This window comes from Chanodichthys erythropterus, chromosome 19 (assembly GCF_024489055.1).
Source record: "Chanodichthys erythropterus isolate Z2021 chromosome 19, ASM2448905v1, whole genome shotgun sequence".
Taxonomy (NCBI): domain Eukaryota; kingdom Metazoa; phylum Chordata; class Actinopteri; order Cypriniformes; family Xenocyprididae; genus Chanodichthys; species Chanodichthys erythropterus.
In genome coordinates, this window is record NC_090239.1 from 38,953,235 (window position 1) to 38,973,172 (window position 19,938).

A 19,938-nucleotide genomic window follows, 5' to 3' on the forward strand; every position below is an offset into this window, starting at 1 on the left:
AAAGCCTAAATAATATCTAATAATATAATTAATTTAATATCTAATAATGTATGACTTATAGGATACAATATTTATTTTAATACAAACGTCTGGCCCTTATAGTACAAATGTTTTGGCCTTCTGACAAGTGTAGTTGATGACCCTACACTGCCTGCCTTAGAATATTAGCCTAATACTACAGACCTACTTGAATGGAACAACACGCACAATAGGATAAAACAGTAAACTGACTTAAATGAAAACCATTCATGAATCAAACAAAAGAGACATGACTATAATTGAAACAGTTCACTTTACTGGGTGAAATAAATAATGTAGGCTTTTTAGAGCTAAGAGACTGCCCTGTTCAAAATAAAGACTATATATCTTCAGATAGGTAGGGATGTCTGTGTGCGTGTGTGAGCGAGTGAGAGAGAGCGTGAGTGTGTAAGAGACAGAGTGTGAGTATTAATATACTAACATGTGGAAAAATAAGCTAGAGTAGCACACTGTTGGAGAGAGTAACAATACAATAGACAATGTAAACTACAGTAGGTACAATATATACAAACTATAGCGAAGCTATGTAGGGATGTTCAATACATAATGATTAAAAATGTAATGCTAAATAAAACAAAAAAAACAACATGTTTGACAGTTGTGCATCACCAGTGATTGGGTTGGGGCAGAGGGTGGGGATTTATGGGGATGAGAGGAATTTGCAGTACATTCTCTAAACACAAAGAAATCGTACAACAGCATTAAAATAACCTTAGGTTTAACATACAAGTTAACACAGCACTGATGGGTTCAACACAATGTGAAGACATCTTTTTAGAGTCATACACATCATCTCCCTAATAACTACTCTCCCAGTTCCTCATCAGTTGAGGAAGTATTCTCTGAGTCTTCCTCTTCAGAAAAGTCATCTAAGGGGAATGTTTGGAGTCCAAGAATACTTTTGTATGTTGTGCGTGCTGTAGCCAGTTGTGCTGCAACTTCACACAATCTTCTCTTCAGCACACAGAGTAGTCCCTCACGTCCGTTCTCCATTAAGGCTTCTGTACTGCCTGAGAATGTGACATTTAAGAAATGAGCCAAAGTTTACCAGAGAAGGAAATAAAAGAAAGAGACCTACAATGTATTATTCTTACATTTTCCATTGGTGTCTTCAGTGAGCTGAAAGGTAAACTCTTCAATCTGTCCAGCAACACTCTTCATGTACTCCATGTGCTGCTTGACTTCGCGAACCACAATAAATTCTTCTTCTTTCAGTCTAGCCAGTAGCATCACCTTGTCAAAAACATTTTTTTTCCGCTCCATATCACCATTACCTGCAATACATTACATCAAAGTGTTATCTTACAACCTCCTATAAAAATATTGGGACAGAAGATATTTTGCATATTGTACTACTACAATAAAGAAATAAACCCTGACAGGATGAGATAGAAAATCAGTGCTTTACATGAAGGGGTTTAATCACATCCATTTACAAATTACTGCATTCATTTTTTTGCATATTGCCCAGTCTTAAATTTTATTTTTACATCAAATTCCAAATTTACATTAATATGTGTGCATCAAACAATTTGTATTCAGTGCATTTCAGAGATAGTACTTACATTCCCATGGCCAGGAGTAGTTGTCCACAGCCAGGAGTTCATTGGGAGAAGGCAGTTTTTCAGCTTCCCCTACAGTAGCATTGTGGTCATTGATGGCAACTTCCAAGGCTTTCTTCTCAACAGCAATCTTTCTTCTCAGTTGATGCCTTCGCTTGTTCCCACCTACAATGAGAAACACAAAATGAGTGTGCATTCACACTATGACTACACAAAAGCACCATTCAAAATAAGACTTCACAATATGTGTGTATGTGTTATGATTATTGTGACAGATTTTGTGTGATCATTTTTGCATCAGTTTTATAGTCATTTAAAAAAAAAAAAACTTGGGACTTTTTTCAGAATCTATTTCAAACAATCAAATTTTTTTTTAATTGAAGACAAAACTGGTAGGTCAGGACATCTCTGCACTATGCAGATATATTGGCAATATTTGGATATTGCACTCAAACTTATGATTTTGACAGTTTTTCAGTATGCTGCCCTGACTTGTAGTAAACCTACTTCAAAACATGTTTTTTTTTTTTTAAATGAAAGACTTTGCTATTTTTACTATGTATAAATCAGTAGTGAATACATTTTTTCACAAATCTGCATTACTAGTGGCCTATTCTGCTCTTACCAGACTGACGATACAGCTGAAATTTTCGCTGTTTGATGCCCAGATATAGCCCCTCAATGGTCCTCTGCAAGTCATTTTGGATTGTTGGTCCTTTGGACGACAACAATCAAATTAATTAATGCCAATTTCAGTTTACAATCAGCTCATTTTCAGATCCCTTGTACAAGGGCAGAGCCAATGATTCTTACAATATCCCATCAAATAATTTTTTTAAAAGTACCTGAGGTCCACTGCTGAACATCAGTCACCCACTGCTGGACTGTGTCTTGCTGTAGAGATAACTCAGCTGTGAGTTTCTCCAGGTCCTTTGTTGCCTCTGCAATCCTTTGTACAGTCTGTCCAAAAGAAATATCTTCGTTAACAAATGCTGAGACACAATTTAAAAACAAAAATGTTATTATACATATTTTTCTAGTTAGTACCTTTATGTATCTTTTGGCCAGTGTCCGGTCAAGGTTTTCTGCCTTTCGCTTGTTCCAGCCACTAGCCTGGATTGTCAGCATGTCTGTGCGAACTTAACACACAATGTATGTGCAGTAATTTAGGTACACAGTGAGGACCACAGGTCAGATGCTACATTGATCATACACTTGATTAACGTGTCAGTAGTTAAATTATTATAAAGAGAATCCTGATCAGTGTAAAAGTGCTGACTAGAGAGAAGTTTTCTAAGGGAGCACCTATGCATGGAACTCTAAAATGTAAAGGCTGGGCATCAGTGTTCAAACCCCTTGGTCTCAATTTGGACACCACTATACATGAAAAATGCTTACCGGCTTTTGACATGTACTTGGAACATATGGCTGCTCGAGAGAGGAAGCTGTTAACCTGTTCAACCTCCTCCCCGATTGTTGTTCCAGCTCCTACTTGATTACGCCCCCCCCATTTTAACTGTAAAACACATTTACATGAATGTTATGATTTGGAAAACAACAAGAAGTGGCAGAGGACAGACAATCATAATGTGTGGTGCAAATGGTAAAAAAAATGCATCTAATAGTCATTATTACCTCACACATCCATGAATGTGCTTTTGCATGCATGATGGAGAGAAATGGGCGCATGTTCATCAAGTCCTCCAACTCTGGACAGTGGTCCACAACTTTCTGCAGATATGGCCAATATTTGCAGACCACATCGGAGCAAAAAAACTGGACGTTCTGTGAGGCTAGCTGTTTCTGGAGATATAATGGGTATGCAAATATTTCTCCACGGAACATATTCAGTCCCTTCAGCAAAACCCCATGGCGGCAGACAGCAACTTCAACACCTTCCTCGTCTAGTTTGCTTGCAGACTTGTTAGCGGACTCTCGTGCTGCAGTCCACTGACCCGCACCACATCTCCCTTTCCCTGGATTCTTAAACAGATGAGGGCAAATACAGACATTTACAAAGTTACATTTTACAAAATAAGCTGTAAATCATAGTATAATGGCATTTGATGCAAACCAAATAATGTTTCAATTTTGGGGAAAAAACTAGCAAGCATTCGTAAAAAATTTAAACTGTGGTGTTACACATGAAGAAATATAAATTTAGCTTACATGTCCAGTTGTTCCATGGATGTAATCAACAAAGGAGGACACCTCAGCATCATTGGCCAAAAAGACTCCATCAAAAAAACCATCAGGTCTTGAAAGAAATATATAGATGTGGTTTAAATTTACTGTACAAAAGTAATTTGTGGCTTTCTAGCATTTCTTTGTAAATGAATGTTACACACCCTGGTTCGCTTTTGAAACGATATAATTTGCGGTTCCCATCCACTGCAACTGCCAACATGGAGGGTGTGCATGCAGGGCACTGAAAATGCTGGACCTGAGACAGCTTGTCAACCTCAAATTTGGCATAGGCCCATTCGAGGAAGGCCCTCTGCATTGTGTCCCCACATATCTTACCACTCTTAGAGCAAAAAAGAAAAAAACAGTAAGTAACTGTTTCAAAGATTGGCTTTAGACCGTGGTCATGACAACGAAAGGGCTCTGTCAAGAAATATGTGCTGAAACTTTGAAAACTTCTGAAAACTTTGTAAGAACAAGTCCTAACAATTAATCCATTATTTAAAAGGTAATCCAAACAAGATAACTTGAGGAGATAAATGAGGAGTCCACTCACTCGCCCGAAGAGTTTTGTGCGACACTCGAGCATGCTGACAAAAGCTTGTCTTGACATTCCTGGGGCAGTGATTTTTAGATCCTCATACGTGGTGAACAAGTCCACCATGTACAAGGTCTCAAAATTGACAGTGGCTGGCCAGTAACCACTTTCAACCAGATCACTTATGGTCACTGGCAAGGTTTTTCCACAGGAACAGTTTATTGATGGAAGAAAGAGGTTGTATCTTCCTGAAATTTCAGAAAAAAACAATTATCTCTTGTTCACAAGAAACAAAAAACACAATATGAAGAAATAATAAAAACAATGTTACCATTCATTCCAATTAAAATAACTTGCTTTCCCTTTGAAAAGCTTGTTTGCCCAGTGGAGCAGTCGCAGCACGGAGGAATGATTGGTAACATGCAATCTAAAAAGCAGAATTAGTTTAGATATTAAGAGTAAATGAAACAAAAAACTCAACAGAGAGGGTGTTGTTTCTATCAAACGAAACTTCATCCAGCATGTTGAAGTAATCGATGGTTTGTGTAAAATGTAAAACAGCCTATATAACCTGAAACTTTAAATCTACCTTTTTCATTATAGGAGAATTTTCCTCCCTCGTCCTCCTGAACAAAAGTAGATGGCGGCAGGTTTCTGAAGAACCCCTCCACCATGGATGCTCTGTTATGAAGCACCAGGGCCTCATGTGTAGAAAAGTCACAAGCTGTGCAGTAGAGTGATCTTGGTAAACAGTCCCTACACATCACTACTGCAGCCTTGTGTCCACAATGATGGCAAACCCCCTCCTTGGGCTTCTCAGAAGATAGCATATTGTTCAGCATGAAGGGCCTCATAACTGTCCAACTCTCTAAAGAGGTAGTTTGCCTGTTCCTCCAGTCTGAGGGACAAGGTTGTTCAGCACCGCTTCCCAAGAGGTCTCTGACATCTTGAATGAGAGAGTCTGAAAATGAAAATGAAGAAGGCAACGGTAAATCTGGGCAATTACCACATAACAATTGAGGAAACAAGTATTAAGGGGAAAAAACCTAAATTTTCGATGATTACAGAGTCTTCAGCTGTTCTGGTAGACGGAGCACAGGACACGGTTTTAATGCTTGCTGAAACGGCAAAAATATAATTTATCCATTCAGAACTTGCTCAATTGATAATGAATGCAACTAATGATGAAAAAAAACAAACAAAAAAAACAACCAGTCGCAGAATCTCGCTTCCGTTTCTCCCCAGCTCTATGTCTTTTTGGCCGAGGTTGTCCATCTTCGTCTTCCTCAATCCAAACACAAAGCTTTGAGGATTTTTTTGAGTCTCCTTTAGACTGATCCACCTAAATAACAATTTAGCCAAAGAATAAACCACCACCCACCAAGGTTATCACCACCTATAAACATCTCATTATAAAACTAATGTTATAATATTGGATTGTAAAAATTCTGTCTAACGGTTGTGGTCCTGTACTGTAGAGACAGATCTAGAAAACCTGTTAGAAAATAGAAAAAAAAAAAAGATAAATAGAATATTGAATTAAACTCTGACTGGCTCTAACATGTGAACTCAGCTCAGCACTATAGCTTTCATTTGAATAAAGGTACAGTACATTGAACTGTATAACTGCACAATTTTCATTTGGAGTGTTGCAGTTTTGCACCTTGATACTTCTTCCCTGCTATACCTCTAGTCTATTATGGTCTTAGACCTTGTAATTGACATGCAATTAGTATGCTTTTTCCACTACTGAAATAATGTTATTTACCTTGTACTCATCCAGGAACGCATCAACCAGGTATATGGCATCCTCGGGGTCAAGATTATTCATTTTTCCACGCTTCCTTTTCCTCCTTGTATAACTTTTCCTGCTTTTCCTTTTTCGTGGGGCCTTTACGCGCCAAATCCCGTCAATGAGCTCGCACCAGACAGGAAGTTAAATGCACGGAGGTTCCGGTAGATGTCAACATTAAAACCACTGATCGTTACTTATATTAACTGATTAAATATATTAACTGATTATGTACATTCACTGAATGAATATTATGAAAATAAAATATATTTTTTGCTTAAAATGTAATCAAACCTTATTTTGATGCAGAAAATAAAAATATTGTTCATAGCAACCAAAACGTATCAGTTTCACATTATTCTGGCGAGATCAGATAAATCTTTGCAACAACGCGCAAGCGAGTGATTATGTACATTCACTGAGTGAATATTATGAAAATAGAATATATATTTCTCGCTAAAAATGTAATCAAACCTTATTTTGATGCAGAAAATAAAAATATTGTCCATAGCAAAAACGTAGCAGTTTCACATTATTCTGGCGAGATCAGATAAATCTTTGCAACAACGCGCAAGCGAGTGATTATGTACATTCACTGAGTGAATATTATGAAAATAAAATATATATTTTTTTCTTAAAATGTAATCAAACCTTATTTTTATGCAGAAACTAACTCAAAATATTGTTCATAGCAAAACGTATCAGTTTCACATTATTCTGGCGAGATCAGATAAATCTTTGCAATAACGCGCAAGCGAGTGATTATGTACATTCACTGAGTGAATATTATGAAAATAAAATATATATTTCTCGCTAAAAATGTAATCAAACCTTATTTTGATGCAAAAAATAAAAATAATGTCCATAGCAACCAAAACGTAGCAGTTTCACATTATTCTGGCGAGATCTGAAAAATCTTTGCAACAACGCGCAAGCGAGTGATTATGTACATTCACTGAGTGAATATTATGAAAATAAAATATATATTTCTCGCTAAAAATGTAATCAAACCTTATTTTGATGCAAAAAATAAAAATAATGTCCATAGCAACCAAAACGTAGCAGTTTCACATTATTCTGGCGAGATCAGATAAATCTTTGCAACAACGCGCAAGCGAGTGATTATGTACATTCACTGAGTGAATATTATGAAAATAAAATATATATTTCTCGCTAAAAATGTAATCAAAACTTATTTTTATGCAGAAACTAACTCAAAATATTGTTTTTTTTCACTAAAAAGTAGAGAAACGTCCGCCATGTTTTTTGTTCTCACGGCCGGGCTCTCTAAAGTCACGTGACTTGGACGCAAAACAATAGACAAAAAAAATGTAACAGTCATACAATTTAAGGGCCATTATTGTAACCCCTCTACGTTTTGCACTTTGGACCAACGTACTCAGAATACGTTTTTATATGAGACTGGGTTGGTTATAACTCAAAGCTCTTCGCAAAACAACGAGTTATGCATCTCTTCAATATTTGTTCTTCTATAGGATGCAAGAAAACAGTGTATATCTTATATGTTGCAATATGCAAGAGCACATATGTTATATTAATTTCTTCTATGCACAGCGTAATAAGTTAACTATTGTAAGCAATGTTAGCTCTCAATGTTAGCAGTGTTAGCTCTTTGCAATGCAAACAGCATGTTCTATACATTTCTTCTGTGCACAATAAAAAATAAGTTAATTATTGTATGCAATGCAATGAAACAGTTCTTATATGTATTGTGATGCAACAGCATATATCGTTTGTTTTCCTCTTCAGTGCACTACGGATCAAGTATCTGCAATGCAATTAGTATTGTATTGTATTGTATTAAGTATTGTAAGCAATGCAATTAAACAGTTCTTGATGCATTGCAAAACAATATTATTTGTTTTTTCGTCAATGCACAAAAGAAAGAGTTCTTGTATGCAACGCAGTGCAACAAACACCTAGTGTTCTCTCTTCGCAGCGAAACGGAATAACTTACTGAAATGCATTGCACATGTTATGCGTTATCTCTTCAATGTATAAAGGGGGAGTTAACTCATTCATCGCAACACGAGTTATGTATCTCTTCCATGCATGAGCAATACGTTAGTTCTTGTACAGGATGCAAGGAAGCATAAACTTGCACGTTGCAACAGCGTAATGAGTTAACTATTGCAATAGAAAATGAAATAACTTACTGAAATGCAATGCACATGTTATGTGTTATAACTCAAAGCTCTTCGCAAAACAACGAGTTATGCATCTCTTCAATATTTGTTCTTATATAGGATGCAAGGAAACAGTGTATATCTTACATGTTGCAATATGATAGGGGACATATGTTATATTAATTTCTTCTATGCACAGCGTAATAGGTTAACTATTGTATGCAATGTTAGCTCTTAATGTTAGCAGTGTTAGCTCTTTGCAGTGCAAACAGCATGTTCTATACATTTCTTCTGTGCACAATAAAAAATAAGTTAATTATTTTATGCAATGCAATGAAACAGTTCTTATATGTATTGTGATGCAACAGCATATATGTTTTGTTTTCCTCTTCAGTGCACTACGGATCAAGTATCTGCAATGCAATTAGTATTGTATTGTATTGTATTAAGTATTGTAAGCAATGCAATTAAACAGTTCTTGATGCATTGCAAAACATTATTATTTGTTTTTTCGTCAATGCACAAAAGAAAGAGTTCTTGTTTGCAACGCAGTGCAACAAACACCTAGTGTTCTCTCTTCGCAGCGAAACGGAATAACTTACTGAAATGCATTGCACATGTTATGCGTTATCTCTTCAATGTATAAAGGGTAAGTTAACTCATTCATCGCTACACGAGTTATGTATCTCTTCCATGCATGAGCAATACGTTAATTCTTGTACAGGATGCAAGGAAGCATAAACTTGCACGTTGCAACAGCGTAATGAGTTAACTATTGCAATAGAAAATGAAATAACTTACTGAAATGCAATGCACATGTTATGTGTTATAACTCAAAGCTCTTCGCAAAACAACGAGTTATGCATCTCTTCAATATTTGTTGCAAGGAAACAGCTTAATGAGTTAACTAACGCAATAGAAAATGGAATAACACTGCAATGCAAATGTTATGCAGTGCATCAAGCACCTTGCATGTGTTATAAATTCACTGCACAACGGATCAAGTTACTGCAATGAAATACACGTTATTTGTTATCTCTTCAATGCATAATGGATGAGTTACTTCATTCATCGCAACACAACAAGTTATGTGTTATATCTTCAATGCATGAACAATACGTTCGTTTATATCATACATGTTGCAATGCAAGAGCACATATGTTATATTATTTCCTCTATGCACAAGGTAACGATTGTAAGCAATGCAGTTAAACAAATCTTCATGCGTTGCAAAACAATGTAATTTGTTTTTTCGTCAATGCACAAAAGAAAGAGTTCTTGTATGCAACGCAGTGCAACAAACACCTAGTGTTCTCTCTTCGCAGCGAAACGGAATAACTTATGAAAGGCAATGCACATGTTATGTGTTATAACTCAAAGCTCTTCGCAAAACAACGAGTTATGCATCTCTTCAATATTTGTTCTTATATAGGATGCAAGGAAACAGCTTATTGAGTTAACTAACGCAATAGAAAATGGAATAAAACTGCAATGCAAATGTTATGCAGTGCAACAAGCACCTTGCATGTGTTATAAAATCACTGCACAACGGATCAAGTTACTGCAATGAAATACACGTTATTTGTTATCTCTTCAATGCATAATGGATGAGCTACTTAATTCATCGCAACACAAGTTATGTGTTATATCTTCAATGCATGAACAATACGTTCGTTTATATCATACATGTTGCAATGCAAGAGCACATATGTTATATTAATTTCCTCTATGCACAAGGTAACGATTGTAAGCAATGCAGTTAGACAAATCTTCATGCGTTGCAAAACAATGTAATATGTTTTTTCGTCAATGCACAAAAGAAAGAGTTCTTGTATGCAACGCAGTGCAACAAACACCTAGTGTTCTCTCTTCGCAGCGAAACGGAATAACTTATGAAATGCATTGCACATGTTATGCGTTATCTCTTCAATGTATAAAGGGTGAGTTAACTCATTCATCGCAACACGAGTTATGTATCTCTTCCATGCATTAACAATACGTTAATTCTTGTACAGGATGCAAGGAAGCATAAACTTGCACGTTGCAACAGCGTAATGAGTTAACTATTGCAATAGAAAATGAAATAACTTACTGAAATGCAATGCACATGTTATGTGTTATAACTCAAAGCTCTTCGCAAAACAACGAGTTATGCATCTCTTCAATATTTGTTCTTGTATAGGATGCAAGAAAACAGTGTATATCTTATATGTTGCAATATGCAAGAGCACATATGTTATATTAATTTCTTCTATGCACAGCGTAATAAGTTAACTATTGTATGCAATGTTAGCTCTCAATGTTAGCAGTGTTAGCTCTTTGCAATGCAAACAGCATGTTCTATACATTTCTTCTGTGCACAATAAAAAATAAGCTAATTATTGTATGCAATGCAATGAAACAGTTCTTATATGTATTGTGATGCAACAAGCATATATGTTTTGTTTTCCTCTTCAATGCACTACGGATCAAGTATCTGCAATGCAATTAGTATTGTATTGTATTGTATTAAGTATTGTAAGCAATGCAATTAAACAGTTCTTGATGCATTGCAAAACAATATTATTTGTTTTTTCGTCAATGCACAAAAGAAAGAGTTCTTGTATGCAACGCAGTGCAACAAACACCTAGTGTTCTCTCTTCGCAGCGAAACGGAATAACTTACTGAAGTGCATTGCACATGTTATGCGTTATCTCTTCAATGTATAAAGGGGGAGTTAACTCATTCATCGCAACACGAGTTATGTATCTCTTCAATGCATGAGCAATACGTTAATTCTTGTACAGGATGCAAGGAAGCATAAACTTGCACGTTGCAACAGCGTAATGAGTTAACTATTGCAATAGAAAATGAAATAACTTACTGAAATGCAATGCACATGTTATGTGTTATAACTCAAAGCTCTTCGCAAAACAACGAGTTATGCATCTCTTCAATATTTGTTCTTCTATAGGATGCAAGAAAACAGTGTATATCTTATATGTTGCAATATGCAAGAGCACATATGTTATATTAATTTCTTCTATGCACAGCGTAATAAGTTAACTATTGTAAGCAATGTTAGCTCTCAATGTTAGCAGTGTTAGCTCTTTGCAATGCAAACAGCATGTTCTATACATTTCTTCTGTGCACAATAAAAAATAAGTTAATTATTGTATGCAATGCAATGAAACAGTTCTTATATGTATTGTGATGCAACAGCATATATCGTTTGTTTTCCTCTTCAGTGCACTACGGATCAAGTATCTGCAATGCAATTAGTATTGTATTGTATTGTATTAAGTATTGTAAGCAATGCAATTAAACAGTTCTTGATGCATTGCAAAACAATATTATTTGTTTTTTCGTCAATGCACAAAAGAAAGAGTTCTTGTATGCAACGCAGTGCAACAAACACCTAGTGTTCTCTCTTCGCAGCGAAACGGAATAACTTACTGAAATGCATTGCACATGTTATGCGTTATCTCTTCAATGTATAAAGGGGGAGTTAACTCATTCATCGCAACACGAGTTATGTATCTCTTCCATGCATGAGCAATACGTTAGTTCTTGTACAGGATGCAAGGAAGCATAAACTTGCACGTTGCAACAGCGTAATGAGTTAACTATTGCAATAGAAAATGAAATAACTTACTGAAATGCAATGCACATGTTATGTGTTATAACTCAAAGCTCTTCGCAAAACAACGAGTTATGCATCTCTTCAATATTTGTTCTTATATAGGATGCAAGGAAACAGTGTATATCTTACATGTTGCAATATGATAGGGGACATATGTTATATTAATTTCTTCTATGCACAGCGTAATAGGTTAACTATTGTATGCAATGTTAGCTCTTAATGTTAGCAGTGTTAGCTCTTTGCAGTGCAAACAGCATGTTCTATACATTTCTTCTGTGCACAATAAAAAATAAGTTAATTATTTTATGCAATGCAATGAAACAGTTCTTATATGTATTGTGATGCAACAGCATATATGTTTTGTTTTCCTCTTCAGTGCACTACGGATCAAGTATCTGCAATGCAATTAGTATTGTATTGTATTGTATTAAGTATTGTAAGCAATGCAATTAAACAGTTCTTGATGCATTGCAAAACATTATTATTTGTTTTTTCGTCAATGCACAAAAGAAAGAGTTCTTGTTTGCAACGCAGTGCAACAAACACCTAGTGTTCTCTCTTCGCAGCGAAACGGAATAACTTACTGAAATGCATTGCACATGTTATGCGTTATCTCTTCAATGTATAAAGGGTAAGTTAACTCATTCATCGCTACACGAGTTATGTATCTCTTCCATGCATGAGCAATACGTTAATTCTTGTACAGGATGCAAGGAAGCATAAACTTGCACGTTGCAACAGCGTAATGAGTTAACTATTGCAATAGAAAATGAAATAACTTACTGAAATGCAATGCACATGTTATGTGTTATAACTCAAAGCTCTTCGCAAAACAACGAGTTATGCATCTCTTCAATATTTGTTGCAAGGAAACAGCTTAATGAGTTAACTAACGCAATAGAAAATGGAATAACACTGCAATGCAAATGTTATGCAGTGCAACAAGCACCTTGCATGTGTTATAAATTCACTGCACAACGGATCAAGTTACTGCAATGAAATACACGTTATTTGTTATCTCTTCAATGCATAATGGATGAGTTACTTCATTCATCGCAACACAACAAGTTATGTGTTATATCTTCAATGCATGAACAATACGTTCGTTTATATCATACATGTTGCAATGCAAGAGCACATATGTTATATTATTTCCTCTATGCACAAGGTAACGATTGTAAGCAATGCAGTTAAACAAATCTTCATGCGTTGCAAAACAATGTAATTTGTTTTTTCGTCAATGCACAAAAGAAAGAGTTCTTGTATGCAACGCAGTGCAACAAACACCTAGTGTTCTCTCTTCGCAGCGAAACGGAATAACTTATGAAAGGCAATGCACATGTTATGTGTTATAACTCAAAGCTCTTCGCAAAACAACGAGTTATGCATCTCTTCAATATTTGTTCTTATATAGGATGCAAGGAAACAGCTTATTGAGTTAACTAACGCAATAGAAAATGGAATAAAACTGCAATGCAAATGTTATGCAGTGCAACAAGCACCTTGCATGTGTTATAAAATCACTGCACAACGGATCAAGTTACTGCAATGAAATACACGTTATTTGTTATCTCTTCAATGCATAATGGATGAGCTACTTAATTCATCGCAACACAAGTTATGTGTTATATCTTCAATGCATGAACAATACGTTCGTTTATATCATACATGTTGCAATGCAAGAGCACATATGTTATATTAATTTCCTCTATGCACAAGGTAACGATTGTAAGCAATGCAGTTAGACAAATCTTCATGCGTTGCAAAACAATGTAATATGTTTTTTCGTCAATGCACAAAAGAAAGAGTTCTTGTATGCAACGCAGTGCAACAAACACCTAGTGTTCTCTCTTCGCAGCGAAACGGAATAACTTATGAAATGCATTGCACATGTTATGCGTTATCTCTTCAATGTATAAAGGGTGAGTTAACTCATTCATCGCAACACGAGTTATGTATCTCTTCCATGCATTAACAATACGTTAATTCTTGTACAGGATGCAAGGAAGCATAAACTTGCACGTTGCAACAGCGTAATGAGTTAACTATTGCAATAGAAAATGAAATAACTTACTGAAATGCAATGCACATGTTATGTGTTATAACTCAAAGCTCTTCGCAAAACAACGAGTTATGCATCTCTTCAATATTTGTTGCAAGGAAACAGCTTAATGAGTTAACTAACGCAATAGAAAATGGAATAACACTGCAATGCAAATGTTATGCAGTGCAACAAGCACCTTGCATGTGTTATAAATTCACTGCACAACGGATCAAGTTACTGCAATGAAATACACGTTATTTGTTATCTCTTCAATGCATAATGGATGAGTTACTTCATTCATCGCAACACAACAAGTTATGTGTTATATCTTCAATGCATGAACAATACGTTCGTTTATATCATACATGTTGCAATGCAAGAGCACATATGTTATATTATTTCCTCTATGCACAAGGTAACGATTGTAAGCAATGCAGTTAAACAAATCTTCATGCGTTGCAAAACAATGTAATTTGTTTTTTCGTCAATGCACAAAAGAAAGAGTTCTTGTATGCAACGCAGTGCAACAAACACCTAGTGTTCTCTCTTCGCAGCGAAACGGAATAACTTATGAAAGGCAATGCACATGTTATGTGTTATAACTCAAAGCTCTTCGCAAAACAACGAGTTATGCATCTCTTCAATATTTGTTCTTATATAGGATGCAAGGAAACAGCTTATTGAGTTAACTAACGCAATAGAAAATGGAATAAAACTGCAATGCAAATGTTATGCAGTGCAACAAGCACCTTGCATGTGTTATAAAATCACTGCACAACGGATCAAGTTACTGCAATGAAATACACGTTATTTGTTATCTCTTCAATGCATAATGGATGAGCTACTTAATTCATCGCAACACAAGTTATGTGTTATATCTTCAATGCATGAACAATACGTTCGTTTATATCATACATGTTGCAATGCAAGAGCACATATGTTATATTAATTTCCTCTATGCACAAGGTAACGATTGTAAGCAATGCAGTTAGACAAATCTTCATGCGTTGCAAAACAATGTAATATGTTTTTTCGTCAATGCACAAAAGAAAGAGTTCTTGTATGCAACGCAGTGCAACAAACACCTAGTGTTCTCTCTTCGCAGCGAAACGGAATAACTTATGAAATGCATTGCACATGTTATGCGTTATCTCTTCAATGTATAAAGGGTGAGTTAACTCATTCATCGCAACACGAGTTATGTATCTCTTCCATGCATTAACAATACGTTAATTCTTGTACAGGATGCAAGGAAGCATAAACTTGCACGTTGCAACAGCGTAATGAGTTAACTATTGCAATAGAAAATGAAATAACTTACTGAAATGCAATGCACATGTTATGTGTTATAACTCAAAGCTCTTCGCAAAACAACGAGTTATGCATCTCTTCAATATTTGTTCTTGTATAGGATGCAAGAAAACAGTGTATATCTTATATGTTGCAATATGCAAGAGCACATATGTTATATTAATTTCTTCTATGCACAGCGTAATAAGTTAACTATTGTATGCAATGTTAGCTCTCAATGTTAGCAGTGTTAGCTCTTTGCAATGCAAACAGCATGTTCTATACATTTCTTCTGTGCACAATAAAAAATAAGCTAATTATTGTATGCAATGCAATGAAACAGTTCTTATATGTATTGTGATGCAACAAGCATATATGTTTTGTTTTCCTCTTCAATGCACTACGGATCAAGTATCTGCAATGCAATTAGTATTGTATTGTATTGTATTAAGTATTGTAAGCAATGCAATTAAACAGTTCTTGATGCATTGCAAAACAATATTATTTGTTTTTTCGTCAATGCACAAAAGAAAGAGTTCTTGTATGCAACGCAGTGCAACAAACACCTAGTGTTCTCTCTTCGCAGCGAAACGGAATAACTTACTGAAGTGCATTGCACATGTTATGCGTTATCTCTTCAATGTATAAAGGGGGAGTTAACTCATTCATCGCAACACGAGTTATGTATCTCTTCAATGCATGAGCAATACGTTAATTCTTGTACAGGATGCAAGGAAGCATAAACTTGCACGTTGCAACAGCGTAATGAGTTAACTATTGCAATAGAAAATGAAATAACTTACTGAAATGCAATGCACATGTTATGTGTTATAACTCAAAGCTCTTCGCAAAACAACGAGTTATGCATCTCTTCAATATTTGTTCTTCTATAGGATGCAAGAAAACAGTGTATATCTTATATGTTGCAATATGCAAGAGCACATATGTTATATTAATTTCTTCTATGCACAGCGTAATAAGTTAACTATTGTAAGCAATGTTAGCTCTCAATGTTAGCAGTGTTAGCTCTTTGCAATGCAAACAGCATGTTCTATACATTTCTTCTGTGCACAATAAAAAATAAGTTAATTATTGTATGCAATGCAATGAAACAGTTCTTATATGTATTGTGATGCAACAGCATATATCGTTTGTTTTCCTCTTCAGTGCACTACGGATCAAGTATCTGCAATGCAATTAGTATTGTATTGTATTGTATTAAGTATTGTAAGCAATGCAATTAAACAGTTCTTGATGCATTGCAAAACAATATTATTTGTTTTTTCGTCAATGCACAAAAGAAAGAGTTCTTGTATGCAACGCAGTGCAACAAACACCTAGTGTTCTCTCTTCGCAGCGAAACGGAATAACTTACTGAAATGCATTGCACATGTTATGCGTTATCTCTTCAATGTATAAAGGGGGAGTTAACTCATTCATCGCAACACGAGTTCCCTTTCGATACTTCACTCGTACTGCGTATGGGGAAAGGTCTCCTTTTTCCCCGTTACTGAAGCCTTTTTCAATAACGCAGTGTAACTGCATCGTCATTGGTTCACTCATAGACAAGTTGTTGAACCAATGACGGCGCGGCATAGCCGCTCGGCCTATGGCGACAAAGCCCGCGAATATTCCCGCCGAAATGGGCGGGGTAGCTATATAAGCAGGCGCGTCGCCATAGGATTTCAGTTCTCTCTCCTTCAGCGACGACTTCATATCACTCTTCGCTGATCTCCGGCTGAAGCCTTCGCCGCCTGGAAGAAGCTCGCCTGGGAGAAGTTCTCGCCGCCGTTGAAGAGGCTCCCGCAGCGGACTGAGCTGAGACCGCCGAACGAAGACAGCGCCGGCGCCCTCGCAGACTGCCGCTTCGAGCGCCGCTCTCGAGCCGCCCGCTTCCCGCTTCCGGCCGCCTCTCAGCGCGTCTCCTGCCGCCATCCGGCGCCGTTCAAAGAGCTTTTCCCGCGGCTTAACGCCGCTTTCTAAAAGAGCTTTCCCAGCGGCTCTCGCTGCTCTAAAAGAGCTACAATCGCCGTTTTCATGGCGGCGGCGTTGCCTCAATGCCGCGCCACAACTGTGGCACATGCAGAGCCAATCGCTCCGCGGATCTTCGTTCTCTAGCAGCTGTTCACCGCGCCGCCCTCGTGCCGCCTTCAGCATCTGAGAGCATTCAGCTTATTCCCTGCCGTCTTCCGTCAGGTGAGTACAGAGCTTATTTTTCTACTTTCTTGCTGGCGTTTGCTTCAAATGCCGTCTCCGAACGCGTTATTTGCCGGGTCCTCCCCCGCAAACCGCGCTCGTTGAGGATGCGAGCTCTCGCCCTCTCAGCTCAATTTGACATGATACTCTCCCCTGACTTAGGCGAGACTCGTGATACATTTTCTATCTGAGTGAGTTTATTTCTCCCTATGTGCGTCGCTCGCCGGTCCCTCCCCCGCGAGCCGCGTTAATTCAGATATATGACATGTCTTTCTTCCCTAGCTTGGGTGAGAAACATGTTATATGCTTAATTTAATGGAGCATCTTTCTGCTGTATGCACTCAGTCTTCTCTATGCGTTGTTCGCCGGTTCTGCCCGCGAGCCGCGTTTGAGAAATATAACATGTCACTTTTCCCCCTCTTGGGTGACTCCCATGTTATAAACATTCAGTTTATATAGCAGATTTTTGCAGAAGTTAACAATCTCTCAGCTGAATTTGACATGATGCTCTTGACTTAGGCGAGACTCATGATACATTTTCTATTTGTGTGAGTGTATTTTTCCTTATCTCAATGCGCGTCGCTCGCCGGTTCCGCCCCGCAAGCCGCGTCGATTGAGAAATATAACGTGACCTTCTCCCCCGACTCGGGCGAGAAACATGTTTTTATACTGTATTAATGGAGCTGATTCTGTAGTTTTTCTATGCGTTGCTTGCCGGTTCTGCCCCGCAAGCCGCTTCATTGAGAAATATAACATGTCGCTCTCCCCCCGTCTCGGGTGAGACATATGTTATATATATATATATATATATATATGTGTATATATACAGTTGATACAGCGTATTTCTGCCGAGTTTGCTGAATTTCTCAGCGCGTTGCTTGCCGGTTCTGCCCTGCAAGCGTCCTTTGAGAAATATAACGACACTCTCACCTGTCTTAGGTGAGACCTATGTTATTTATATTCAGCATATCAGTTGATGTAGCATATTATTCCAGTCTCTCTGCGTGTCGTTTGCCGGCCCTGCCCCTGCAAGCCACGTTCATGAGGATGTATGCGCTCACTGAAAGCGAGCTCAATGCTCACTTGTGCTTGGTGGAACTAACATGCTCATTATGCTGGACCTCTGTTCATGTGACTTGCTGGCTCTGCCCTGCAAGCCATGTTCATTGAGGTAGAGCGGTCTCACTTCCGACACCGCTCTGTGGAATATATCTTGATGCTCTCCCCTGACTCAGGTGGGACACATGTATATTTTTCCAAGAAGCATATATCTGTTTACTGAGTTTCTCAGCGTGTCGTTTGCCGGTTTCACCCCGCAAGCCACGTTCATGAGGATGCATGAGCATTTCTAAAAACTAGCCGGTATGCAGGCCCCCCTTCCAGCGGCCCGCCAACCGGCACCATTCAACCCCTTGTCACGCGGGCCTGGCAGGCCATCCCCGGAGTATCAAGTGGGTTCTGGGGATAATATCTCAAGGCTACTCGCTCCAGTTTGCTCGCAGACCCCTGCGTTTTTGCGGGGTGCTTCCCACTTCAGTAAACACGGACGACGCTCACGTCCTCCGAGCCGAAGTGATGTCTCTGTTCGAGAAGGGGCCTATAGAAATGGTCTCCCCTCAGAGAGCGATTTACAGCCATTACTTCCTCATTCCCTAGAGTGATGGCGGTCTTAGATCCATCTTAGACCTCAGACTCCTGAACCTTTCCCTCATGAGATGGAAGTTCAAGATGTTAACGCTGAAGCAGATCCTCGCGCAGGTTTGCCCCGGGGACTGGTTCTGCTTGCTGGACCTGAAAAATGCATACTTTCACATCCAGATAGCCCCCATCTCAGGCGATTCTTGAGATTTGCATTTGAAGGCGTGGCTTGCCAATATTTGGTCCTTCCATTCGGGCTGTCCCTAGCTCCTCGCACTTTTACCAAGTGCGTGAACGTGGCGCTTTCCTCACTGAGACAGTTGGGAATCCGGGTTCTCAATTTTCTCGACGACTGGCTCATCCTAGCCCAGTCACGAGCTGAGCTGGAGCATCACAGATCCGTGCTACTCAGCCACATGGAGTGTCTGGGTCTCAGGGTCAACTTTGCCAAGAGCTCACTGCTCCCCAGCTAACGTATAATGTTCCTGGGTGCAGTCTTCGACTCAGCCCGTATGACGGCTGTAGTATCGCCAGAGCACGCTCTGGCCATTCAGCAGCTCGCGGCATTGGTCAGGAACAGAGCCTGTCTCCCTCTGAAGTACTTCCAGAGAATGCTAGGGCTGATGGCTTCCGCCTTCCCGATTCTGCAGCTCTGCCTTCTTACGGATGCGGCCTTTGCAATACTGGTTGAAGTTCCGGGTCCCTCCTCACGCCTGGCGGCACGGCCGCCTGCGTTTCGGGGTCAATCAGGCCTGTTAGACAGCTCTGAAACCCTGGATGAACCCTGTATGGTTCAGTCAAGGTGTACCCCTATAGGCGGTGTTCAGAAGAACGGTGCTCTCAACAGATGCACCCAACACAGGTTGGGGTGCTCTTTGCAAGGGC

The 19,938-nt window shown here is 38.3% G+C and overlaps 1 protein-coding gene across 1 annotated transcript; it reads right to left on the bottom strand.

Moving 5' to 3' along the window:
* Nucleotides 1-406: 406 nt before the first annotated feature.
* On the bottom strand, nucleotides 407-17,376 carry LOC137007571 (uncharacterized). The gene is made up of 17 exons (XM_067369108.1): nucleotides 16,896-17,376; nucleotides 5,781-5,818; nucleotides 5,536-5,665; nucleotides 5,370-5,441; nucleotides 4,913-5,284; nucleotides 4,655-4,750; nucleotides 4,342-4,571; nucleotides 3,950-4,128; nucleotides 3,771-3,858; nucleotides 3,237-3,584; nucleotides 3,000-3,117; nucleotides 2,649-2,740; nucleotides 2,447-2,561; nucleotides 2,227-2,316; nucleotides 1,605-1,766; nucleotides 1,134-1,313; nucleotides 407-1,049 (listed from the first exon to the last, which is right to left on the bottom strand). Exons 1-17 carry the CDS (start codon nucleotides 17,374-17,376, stop codon nucleotides 844-846), a joined length of 2,997 nt encoding a protein of 998 aa, XP_067225209.1. The 3' UTR covers nucleotides 407-843.
* Between the last annotated feature and the right edge of the window lie 2,562 nt (nucleotides 17,377-19,938).

Coding starts and splice junctions, on each gene's coding strand:
- LOC137007571 (XM_067369108.1), bottom strand. CDS start 17,376: ATGCTGAAGGCGGCACGAGGGCGGCGCGGTGAACAGCTGCTAGAGAAC. Junction 2,741..2,999: donor CAAGTACATGTCAAAAGCCG/GTAAGCATTTTT, acceptor TTGTGTGTTAAG/TTCGCACAGACATGCTGACA. Junction 1,314..1,604: donor CTACTCCTGGCCATGGGAAT/GTAAGTACTATC, acceptor AATGTATTGCAG/GTAATGGTGATATGGAGCGG.